Source organism: Esox lucius, chromosome 7, assembly GCF_011004845.1.
Source record: "Esox lucius isolate fEsoLuc1 chromosome 7, fEsoLuc1.pri, whole genome shotgun sequence".
In the NCBI taxonomy this organism is placed as follows: Eukaryota; Metazoa; Chordata; class Actinopteri; order Esociformes; family Esocidae; genus Esox; species Esox lucius.
This window is the reverse complement of record NC_047575.1, coordinates 30647330-30659948: the sequence shown is the minus strand read 5'-3', so window position 1 is coordinate 30659948 and position 12619 is coordinate 30647330. Positions and strand designations below refer to the sequence as shown.

Here is a 12619-nt window from a genome sequence, read left to right as displayed (position 1 = left end):
CCTCATGAACATGCCCTTGGAGCCATACTGACAATAGCCTTTTCCCCACATACACACAACCCTCACCTGGACAAATCTGTACCCCTCCCCACATACACACAACCCTCACCTGGACAAATCTGTACCCCTCCCTACATACACACACAACCCTCACCTGGACAAATCTGTACCCCTCCCTACATACACACAACCCTCACCTGGACAAATCTGTACCCCTCCCCACATACACACACAACCCTCACCTGGACAAATCTGTACCCCTCCCTACATACACACACAACCCTCACCTGGACAAATCTGTACCCCTCCCTACATACACACAACCCTCACCTGGACAAATCTGTACCCCTCCCTACATACACACAACCCTCACCTGGACAAATCTGTACCCCTCCCTACATACACACAACCCTCACCTGGACAAATCTGTACCCCTCCCCACATACACACACAACCCTCACCTGGACAAATCTGTACCCCTCCCTACATACACACACAACCCTCACCTGGACAAATTTGTACCCCTCCCTACATACACACAACCCTCACCTGGACAAATCTGTACCCCTCCCTACATACACACAACCCTCACCTGGACAAATCTGTACCCCTCCCTACATACACACACAACCCTCACCTGGACAAATCTGTACCCCTCCCCACATACACACACAACCCTCACCTGGACAAATCTGTACCCCTCCCCACATACACACACAACCCTCACCTGGACAAATCTGTACCCCTCCCTACATACACACACAACCCTCACCTGGACAAATCTGTACCCCTCCCTACATACACACACAACCCTCACCTGGACAAATCTGTACCCCTCCCTACATACACACAACCCTCACCTGGACAAATCTGTACCCCTCCCTACATACACACACAACCCTCACCTGGACAAATCTGTACCCCTCCCCACATACACACAACCCTCACCTGGACAAATCTGTACCCCTCCCCACATACACACACAACCCTCACCTGGACAAATCTGTACCCCTCCCTACATACACACACAACCCTCACCTGGACAAATCTGTACCCCTCCCTACATACACACACAACCCTCACCTGGACAAATCTGTACCCCTCCCCACATACACACAACCCTCACCTGGACAAATCTGTACCCCTCCCCACATACACACACAACCCTCACCTGGACAAATCTGTACCCCTCCCTACATACACACAACCCTCACCTGGACAAATCTGTACCCCTCCCCACATACACACATAACCCTCACCTGGACAAATCTGTACCCCTCCCCACATACACACACAACCCTCACCTGGACAAATCTGTACCCCTCCCTACATACACACACAACCCTCACCTGGACAAATCTGTACCCCTCCCTACATACACACACAACCCTCACCTGGACAAATCTGTACCCCTCCCCACATACACACAACCCTCACCTGGACAAATCTGTACCCCTCCCTACATACACACACAACCCTCACCTGGACAAATCTGTACCCCTCCCTACATACACACAACCCTCACCTGGACAAATCTGTACCCCTCCCCACATACACACACAACCCTCACCTGGACAAATCTGTACCCCTCCCTACATACACACAACCCTCACCTGGACAAATCTGTACCCCTCCCCACATACACACACAACCCTCACCTGGACAAATCTGTACCCCTCCCCAAATACACACACAACCCTCACCTGGACAAATCTGTACCCCTCCCTACATACACACACAACCCTCACCTGGACAAATCTGTACCCCTCCCTACATACACACACAACCCTCACCTGGACAAATCTGTACCCCTCCCCACATACACACACAACCCTCACCTGGACAAATCTGTACCCCTCCCCACATACACACACAACCCTCACCTGGACAAATCTGTACCCCTCCCTACATACACACACAACCCTCACCTGGACAAATCTGTACCCCTCCCCACATACACACACAACCCTCACCTGGACAAATCTGTACCCCTCCCTACATACACACAACCCTCACCTGGACAAATCTGTACCCCTCCCTACATACACACATAACCCTCACCTGGACAAATCTGTACCCCTCCCTACATACACACAACCCTCACCTGGACAAATCTGTACCCCTCCCTACATACACACACAACCCTCACCTGGACAAATCTGTACCCCTCCCCACATACACACATAACCCTCACCTGGACAAATCTGTACCCCTCCCCACATACACACATAACCCTCACCTGGACAAATCTGTACCCCTCCCCACATACACACATAACCCTCACCTGGACAAATCTGTACCCCTCCCTACATACACACATAACCCTCACCTGGACAAATCTGTACCCCTCCCCACATACACACAACCCTCACCTGGACAAATCTGTACCCCTCCCTACATACACACATAACCCTCACCTGGACAAATCTGTACCCCTCCCCACATACACACATAACCCTCAACTGGAAAAATCTAGAACCCCTCCCCACATACACACACAACCCTCAACTGGACAAATCTATAACCCCTCCCCACATACACACACAACCCTCAACTGGACAAAGGTATAACCCTTCCCCACATACACACACAGCCCTCACCTGAATAAATCTAGAACCCCTCCCCACATACACACACAACCCTCAACTGGACAAATCTGTAACCTCTCCCCAGATACACACACAACCCTCAACTGGACAATTCTTGCACCTTACATATTTTTTTGTATATTTTTTATGCATAGCCTACTGTTTTTATGCTCAGTCCAATATTCTTATTTATTTTTATTTATTTTGTACAAAATTGCTGCACTAACAAACCAGAAATAAATCCTACTTTGTTGTGAAATTTACCTGGCAATAAGATTCCAATAAGTCCACTCCAAACCATTGAAATAGTGTGTGTATGTATATATACTTTCCTACTTCTTAGTTATCTACATGTTCAGAATACTTTCAAATCAACAAATGAGTACTAAGGACAACAAATATGCATGTACATCGATTACTTTCTTTCATGAATCTTTATTCTGAACCTGTCTCTGTATTTTTCCAGTTATCCTGTCGGCAGAATTGTAATCAATGGGATGTCTGTTGAGAATGAATGGGACTCCAGTAGAGAATCTCTTTGTGTTTACTGGCAGTTATATAAATATATTAACTGTTAGTTGTGGCTCTTTCCTAACTTTTTCAAGATATTTTCCAAAGCTTCTGCACATTTAAGGATCCTGTCTCACATTTACTTACACAGCACCCATACTGATCACCGTGTTATGCATAACACCTTTCGTAACCTGACAACACATTCTTCTGTCTCCCCTGTGACTTTGCCAGGTCTTTAAAGCAGTTAAATGTTTACTGGTTTTAGATACATCGACATAATAATAACACTTCTTCCTTTCTTTTCAGATAAGAATTTCCTCCTTTGTGAGACATTCCCCAAGTACATCCCAAAAGGTAGCATGTGCTGATCAGTGTTAGCAGTGTTAGTTAAGTTGGTTTAAACTGACTAGTCATGTTCAAAAGCCCCGATCCATGAAAACATTTTTTGTGGTGCAGCTGTCTAAAGTGTTTCAAGATAACAATCACGCTTGTTTGCAAGACAGAGAATGTAAGAAGAACATATCGGTTCATCTCATTAGAGAAGAAGCTAAACTATTGCCCGACAGCATGACACACATAAATATGTCCATATTATGAGTAGTGTGATCTGGTCGTGGTGTCACGTGTGCCTGTCCGTTTGAAGGCACCGGAGAGTCATTCACCGTGGTGACCAACACTCAGGAGAACACCACGGTGACTCTGCAGCTGGCTGGGATGGTGTTCAACCCCATCAGTGGCATCCTCTACATCTGGGGAAACGCTTTGCTTTGCTCGTGAGTACTCTGGTTCCATCGACAAAACACAATAATGTCTGCTCTGTATCTTACACGTTGAGACCAATGTAATCGTCATTTTGTAAATTATTGCTGTTCATATAACGGCTTGTGTATTGCTCCTTGACCTGGTAGCTGATACAGTGCATTCGGAAATTATTTAGAGCCCTTAAGTTTTTCCAAATCATGTCCAATCTATCGAATTTACTACAGGTGGAAAGGGGAACTCAAATCAGGTTCTAGAGAATCCTCAAGGATGGTCAATGGAAACAGGATTCATCTGAGCTAAATTTCAAATTTCATAGGAAAGGTTTTTAATACTATATGTACAGTATCTCACAGAAGTGAGTACACCCCTCACATTTTCGCAAATATTTGATTATATCTTTTCATGTGACAACACTGAAGAAATGACACTTTGCTATACAAGCTGTGAGTGTACAGCATGTATTACAGTGTACATTTGCTGTCCCCTAAAAATAACTCAACACACAGCCATTAATGTCTAAACCGCTGGCAACAAAAGTGAGTATACTCCTAAGTGAAAATATCCAAATTGGGCCCAATTAGCTATTTCCAAGACCATACAGCGGTTTAACGGGACAGGTTCCACTCAGAACAGGCCTCGCTATGGTCGACCAAAGAAGTTGAGTGCTTGTGCTCAGCGTCATATCCAGAGGTTGTCTTTGGGAAATAGACATATGAGTGCTGCCAGCATTGCTGCAGGGGTTGAAGGGATGGGGAGTCAGCCTGTCAGTGCTCAGACCGTACGCCGCACACTGCATCAAATTGGTCTGCATGGCTGTCATCCCAGAAGGAAGCCTCTTCTAAAGATGATGCACAAGAAAGCCCGCAAACAGTTTGCTGAAGACAAGCAGACTAAGGACATAGATTTCTGGAACCATGTCCTGTGGTAGAGCCGCTACTCCTCCACATCGAGAGGTGTCAGCTGAGATGGCTTGGGCATCTGTTTCGGATGCCTCCGGAACGCCTACCTGGGAAGGTGTTCCGGTCCCATCCCACCAGGAGGAGACCCCGGGGAAGACCTAGTACACGCTGGAGGGACTATGTCTCCCGGCTGGCCTGGGAGTGCCTCGGTGTCCCCCCGGAAGAGCTGGAGGAAGTGTCTGAGGAGAGGGAAGTCTGGGCATCCCTGCTTAGACTGCTGCCCCGCGACCCGGCCCCGGATAAGCGGTTGAAGATGGATGGATGGATGTCCTGTGGTCTGATGAGACCAAGATAAACGTATTTGGTTCAGATGGTGTCAAGCGTGTGTGGCAGCAACCAGGTTAGGAGTACAAAGACAAGTGTGTTTTGCCTACAGTCAAGCATGGTGGTGGGAGTGTCATGGTCTGGGGCTGCATGAGTGCTGCCGGCACAGGGGAGCTACAGTTCATTGAGGGAACCATTAATGCCAACATGTACTGTGAAAACTGAAGCAGAGCATGATCCCCTCCCTTCAGAGATTGGGCCGCAGGGCTGTATTCCAACATGATAACGACCACAAACACACCTCCAAGACGACCACTGCCTTGCTAAAGAAGCTGAAGGCAAAGGTGATGGACTTGCCAAGCATGTCTCCAGACCTAAACCCTATTGAGCATCTGTGGGGCATTCTCAAGGAGGTGGAGGGCAAGGTCTCTAACATCCACCAGCTCTGTGATGTCGTCATGGAGGAGTGGAAGAAGCTCTGGTGAAGCTCTGGTGAACTCCATACCCATGAGGGTTGAGTCAGTGCTGGAAAATGATGGTGGTCACACAAAATATTGACACTTTTGGCCCAATTTGGATGTTTTTCACTTAGGGGTGTACTCACTTTTGTTGCCAGCGCTTTAGACATTAATGGCTGTGTGTTGTGTTATTTTGAGGGGATAGCAAATTTACACTGCTATACAAGCAGTACACTCACTACTTTGCATTGTAGCAAAGTGACATTTCTTCAGTGTTGTCACATGAACAGATATAATCAAATATTTACAGAAATGTGACTGGTGTACTCACTTTTGTGAGATACTGTGTATGTAAATGTGAAATTTCTGTTTACATTTTTTTAATAAATTGGATTAAAAAAAAAAGGTTTTGTTTTGTCATTATGTGGTATTGTATGCATGTTTATTGTACACACAGGTACATGAATGGAAATATTTAAATATGTTTGTGTAACTTTGTTTTTGGTTCCCCCCAGTCAAGACGTGGGTAAGAGCTTCCTGTTCTTTAATGGCTTTCCTCTGGATCAGATGATCAAATATTTTACTCTGTCCTTCTACGGGGAGTTTGCCTTCGTCACAGAGACCGAAGAGGTATGCCTGTGGAGTGCGAGAAAGGCAGTTTTTTTTGCTTATTATTTTTGCTTTATTTGTTTTGAAAATGTGTGGGTGTGTGTCAGTCTGATATGAGACAGAGAGGCATTGTGTATGTACATTTTAGCTGTGGTGGGGACAGGAGGGCGTGGACCAGGTGATGCGAGTGCGCCCTTCCCTGGGCTGGCAGGCCTTCTCTAGCCTGCAGGCTCTGAAGGGACACAGCTCCTATTCCATTAACCAAAGTCTGCTCACTGTCTTCTACGACTGGGACAAACAGTTACAGGAGGTAAACCTTTTCATGCATATAAAGTATCAATCATATAAGTATCTACTATATGTGATAAACCGGAATGACATTTGAATTGTGGAAGAATCGGACAGTTGGAAAGTAAGATTTGATGGATGTCTGACTGATAAAAAGTGGTGCTTTGAATTCTGAATGGTCATTGGTTGATAGCTATGGTATATGGAAGCAATAATGCACTAGGGGTTGTGGTATATGTAAGCCATAATGCACTAGGGGTTGTAGTATATGGCCCATATTCCATGGCTAAGAGGACAAAACATCACCTGGACATAGAGCCTAGCCATGTTATATTGGCCATGTCACACACCCCTGAGATTCCTTGTTGTTATAAACCTCACATCATACCTGTGCTATACGGTCTAATGAACTGGGGGGTTTGAGTCGTGAATGCTGATTGGTTGATAGCCGTTTTACATGAGACTGTAAGCCGCTCCCCCTCGTGTCTTATATCCTAAATACATCATAGGAATGCGTGGTGGATTACGTATTTAAGCTTTAAAACTGCAGTGGTTTCCCTCTGACTTGGCAGAATGTGCACTGATGCAGGATATTTGCTGCAGCCATGTGTCGAATATTCCTTCCCAGGGCAAGATTTGGTTCATTCAACTATGAACATCCAAATCAAAGGAAGAGTCTTGTAAGTGTGCTTGTATGTCCTTTGCATCTTTTTCATGGGAATTCTCTCACTCTCCTTCACACACTCATACGCACCAACACCTGAACATTAGGTGGTGTACATAGTGGACTCTAACGGAAAGGGTTCTGTGGTGAAGAGGAGACTGCCGGTACCAGAGATCCTTTCCTACGGCCACTTTTCCACCACCCCCCATGACGTCCACCACTTTGAGTACTGTACCATTCCCTGTGTGTTTTTTAAAATGTCATCACAGTTTCTCGTCATACCTGTTCCTGCGAATATTTCCTTCCCGTCTCCTCCCCTCTCTCCCTCTCTGGGGGGCCCAGGTCGTTCAGTGCCTTTTCCTTCCCCCCCACCTGCCCCTTCTTCTGGGAGCACATGGAAGACCTGCCTCACCCGGAGCCCCACAACCGCATTCAGCTGTACTTGGCCCGCCCCCCCCTGGTGCACACATCGTCTGGCCTCCAGACCACCGGCTCCCTGGCCACCTACCAGGCCCTGCTGCAACACCTGTTCCGTCTGCATTCAGACTACATCATGGTACGGCTACATCTGCCTGCATGCCTGCATATCGCATCCTAGGGCGCAGGCACACGTCAGCCCAGAGATATTTCCTACAAATTATAGGAACTTGGTCAATTTATATGATTATATCTCCACCTTGTCTTCTGATAGGCTGTCAATATCTTCTTAGAATCTCTCAAGGGAATTGATTTGGGATTGGGCCCTGCTACATACAACCACCATCTAGTTGTAGTAGGTTAATGCCTCTTTTGACCGCTGATGTCACTCAACGTAGTGCTGTTGGGATTGGAAGAGGAGTTGTTTTTGTCAAGGACTAAACCATACCCCTGACTTGACGACTGCACTTCTGTTCAGGACATTGGTGACCCTGTCCACAACCCAATCTGGCGCTGGTGGAAGGACAAGCTTATATATGCGGTAAGACTTGTTTGACTTTGTGTGTATGACCCTGTATACTCCACCCCGTACAGACACACACACACTCTGCCTTAAGGCTTACCATGCCTGCTTGGTTCCACAGGAACATACAGATACACACACACACTCTGCCTTAAGGCTTACCATGCCTGCTTGGTTCCACAGGAACGTACAGACACACACACACACACACACACTGCCTTTAGTCTTACCATGCCTGCTTGGTTCCACAGGAACGTACAGACACACACACACACACACACTGCCTTTAGTCTTACCATGCCTGCTTGGCTTCACAGGAACATACAGATACACACACACACTCTGCCTTAAGGCTTACCATGCCTGCTTGGTTCCACAGGGACATACAGATACAGATACACACACACACACACACACTCTGCCTTTAGTCTTACCATGCCTGCTTGGCTTCACAGGAACGTACAGATACACACACACACACTCTGCCTTTAGTCTTACCATGCCTGCTTGGTTCCACAGGGACATACAGATACACAAACACACACACACTCTGCCTTTAGTCTTACCATGCCTGCTTGGCTTCACAGGACTACTACTTTTACATGGCCAGCAACGGGGTGACGTCCACGGGCTTCAACGTGGAGATGGGGGGCTACTCCAGGCCCTATCTGAGTTCAGATATCACCCTACCAGACAAGGTGTATCTGGACCAGTTCTCCACCTTCTCCTTCTCCATCTACATTGCCTGCGGCTCTGCAATACACCTCTCCATGGAGAAGGAGCCAAGAGGTATGGTGAAGGTTTTCTGTCATTCTGGAGTTTTCTGTCATTAGGGTTTTAGGGCAAGTACATAATTTTGCATGATAAAAAAACAACAACAAAAACGGTAGGACTGAAAAGTAAAATCCCAAATGGAATGACTGTCGGCTAACATTTGGGAGGCATATCACTGTAGCAACTCATTGTGGTGGATCAGCTGCCTATTAACTGTAACTGGTAATTTAGGAATCTTTTTTATTTTTTTAACCCAGGCATCCCAGAATGTTAACACCCAGGAAATGAGGCATTTCTATTTTTAAGCCTGCCTGAATGCCCATGCCTCTTAGTGATGCTAACTGAAGGCTATGCTTTGCAAAGCCTTTTGCAGCAACTTCCAGGGGTCTCAGGGGTGCCGGCAAGGACAGGTGATCCCAAGCGACCATGATGCACCTGTGCATGCGAGGCAGTGACTGAAAACGGTTTACTGAACCTTTATGCTTCTTATCACACCGCTTGCTCAACCAGGAAGTTTCTATGGGAAATGTATTTTTCTCATTCCCTGGATAACGATCACAGTCCATGACACAAAACAACTCTTCATCGTATGCAGTGTCCCTGTGAGGCGTTGACCGTTGTGCATTTCACCTGGGGGGAACAAGGGGACATTTTTCCATCTCAACAAAATCACTATACTAGTGCCAATTCATTTAATGTTCATTGAAATGATGGGAAAAATTGGAAACTGAAAACGGACTCACCATCGGAAGATGAAATCACATTTATTTAATATTCTGCCATAACTTCAAATAGGACTAAATAGACTAGAGGAAATGTTTGATTTTAAAGATGTAGGCTATTCCATTATATGATGACTGAATTGCACATCGCAAATATTCCACAAATACGTGTTTAAGATTATTATTAATTTTTTCATAAATGCCTGGTTTGCGTAGGCTACCCATGCTTTCTTTGACATTTAATGTTGATATAACCTGGAACATCATTCTACCTGCATTTATTGATCTGCTGGTTATCTGAACATGCAAGAACATTGATATGGCCCAAAAAGGTAATGTACTCTAATCTTCACCCAGCACTGCCAGAAAACATCTGGCTACCCCTCAGTCTGGATCCTTTCTAGGTTTCTTCCTAACTCCCTGAGTTTTCCCTGGCCACTGTACATCAACTCTTGTTGGTGCTTGTTCTTTGGGGCTTAGGTTTGCTCTTTGAGTATTTCTAAAATCACTTTGTGACAACTGCTGATGTAAAAAGGCTTTATAAAATCAATTGGATTGACAGATGTTTCTTACTACTTTCCTATTCCTACTGCTGTAGGTCTTTGGTGAGATGCTGTACACAACAACTAGCTATTTAATAGCTGTACACACTGCCAGACTGATTATCAGAAACTCTCTGCCAGGCTGATTATCAGAAACTAGGCTATATGTTTGCTGCTTGTGTGTAATAATCCACCTAATAATACTGTGACAGCCTTGGGAAATAAACTGTGATTTAACAAATGTTATTGCCTAAATAAAAATAGTATTTGATACACTGCTGATTTTGCAGGTTTTCCTACTTACAAAGCATGTAGAAGTCTGTAGACAGAATCTAAAACAAAAGTCCAGAAAATCACATTGTATGATTTTTAAATAATTAATTTGCATTTTATTGCATGACATAAGTATTTGATCACCTACCAACCAGTAAGAATACACCTGTTTGAACTTGTTACCTGTATAAAAGACACCTGTCCACACACTCAGTCAAACAGACTCCAACCTCTCCACAATGGCCAAGACCAGAGAGCTGTGTAAGGACATCAGGGATAAAATTGTAGACCTGCACAAGGCTGGGATGGGCTACTGGACAATAGGCAAGCAGCTTGGTGAGAAGGCAACAACTGTTGGGCGCAGTTATTAGAAAATGGAAGAAGTTCAAGATGACGGTCAATCTCCGTCGGTCTGGGGCTCCATGCAAGATCTCACCTCTTGGGGCATCAATGATCATGAGCAAGGTGAGGGATCAGCCCAGAACTACACGGCAGGACCTGGTCAATGACCTGAAGAGATCTGGGACCACAGTCTCAAAGAAAACCATTAGTAACACACTACGCCGTCATGGATTAAAATCCTGCAGCACACACAAAGTCCCCCTGCTCAAGCCAGCGTACAACCCCAAGAACACCATCCCAACCGTGAAGCATGGAGATGGATACTTATGTCATGCAATAAAATGCTAATTAATTATTTCTGAATCCCACTCTCCGCTAAACCTAATCACTTACTACAGCTCCGGAAAAAATTAAGAGACCACTGCACCTTTTCCTACCTTCTTTCCTTTCCAAAAAAGTTGGTGCCAAGTCACCTGTCTCCGTCATCCTCACACCAAGTCACGTGTCTCCATCATCCTCACACCATGTCACCTGTTTCCGTCATCCTCACACCAAGTCACCTGGCTCCGTCATCCTCACACCAAGTCACCTGTCTCCGTCATCCTCACACCAAGTCACGTGTCTCCATCATCCTCACACCAAGTCACGTCTCCATCATCCTCACAGCAAGTCACCTGGCTCCGTCATCCTCACAGCAAGTCACCTGGCTCCGTCATCCTCACAGCAAGTCACCTGGCTCCGTCATCCTCACACCAAGTCACCTGTCTCCGTCATCCTCACACCAAGTCACCTGTCTCCGTCATCCTCACACCAAGTCACGTGTCTCCATCATCCTCACACCAAGTCACGTCTCCATCATCCTCACAGCAAGTCACCTGGCTCCGTCATCCTCACAGCAAGTCACCTGGCTCCGTCATCCTCACACCAAGTCACGTGTCTCCATCATCCTCACACCATGTCACCTGTTTCCGTCATCCTCACACCAAGTCACCTGGCTCCGTCATCCTCACACCAAGTCACCTGGCTCCGTCATCCTCACAGCAAGTCACCTGGCTCCGTCATCCTCACAGCAAGTCACCTGGCTCCGTCATCCTCACACCAAGTCACGTGTCTCCATCATCCTCACACCATGTCACCTGTTTCCGTCATCCTCACACCAAGTCACCTGGCTCCGTCATCCTCACACCAAGTCACCTGGCTCCGTCATCCTCACAGCAAGTCACCTGGCTCCGTCATCCTCACACCAAGTCACGTGTCTCCATCATCCTCACACCAAGTCACGTCTCCATCATCCTCACAGCAAGTCACCTGGCTCCGTCATCCTCACAGCAAGTCACCTGGCTCCGTCATCCTCACAGCAAGTCACCTGGCTCCGTCATCCTCACACCAAGTCACGTGTCTCCATCATCCTCACACCAAGTCACGTCTCCATCATCCTCACAGCAAGTCACCTGGCTCCGTCATCCTCACAGCAAGTCACCTGGCTCCGTCATCCTCACAGCAAGTCACCTGTCTCCGTCATCCTCACACCAAGTCACGTGTCTCCATCATCCTCACACCAAGTCACATGTCTCCACCATCCTCACACCAAGTCACCTGGCTCCGTCATCCTCACAGCAAGTCACCTGTCTCCGTCATCCTCACATGGTCTCTCCTACCACTGCTGTGTGGATAACAATCAGCTACTTTTCTACTTCCACCATTCTGACATGCATCTCTGCATTGACATCTGGCTGACATCTCAGCCCACAACTTCAAGCTCAAAACTAAGCTGCTTTTACTCCCAGGGAAGGCCTACCCACTCAAAAGACCTACATCTTGTCAACTTGATGCTATCAAAACCCTTTTTTTATCTTTAAGAAATGTGGTCAGTAATGTTTTATTTAACAAATACATTGGGGGTACACTGGAGGCAGCAGCT

The 12619-nt window shown here is 46.5% G+C and overlaps 1 protein-coding gene across 1 annotated transcript in view; it reads left to right on the top strand.

Moving 5' to 3' along the window:
* The window catches only part of LOC105006377 (cation channel sperm-associated protein subunit gamma), a 32670-nt gene that overhangs the window by 11086 nt on the left and 8965 nt on the right, over window positions 1-12619 (top strand). Inside the window, exons 12-19 of the mRNA XM_020048185.3 lie at window positions 3408-3455; window positions 3745-3874; window positions 6060-6174; window positions 6302-6463; window positions 7213-7331; window positions 7448-7661; window positions 8001-8063; window positions 8633-8834. Of these exons, the coding sequence (XP_019903744.2) occupies window positions 3408-3455; window positions 3745-3874; window positions 6060-6174; window positions 6302-6463; window positions 7213-7331; window positions 7448-7661; window positions 8001-8063; window positions 8633-8834 (1053 nt within the window). The remainder of the gene's footprint in view (window positions 1-3407; window positions 3456-3744; window positions 3875-6059; window positions 6175-6301; window positions 6464-7212; window positions 7332-7447; window positions 7662-8000; window positions 8064-8632; window positions 8835-12619) is intronic.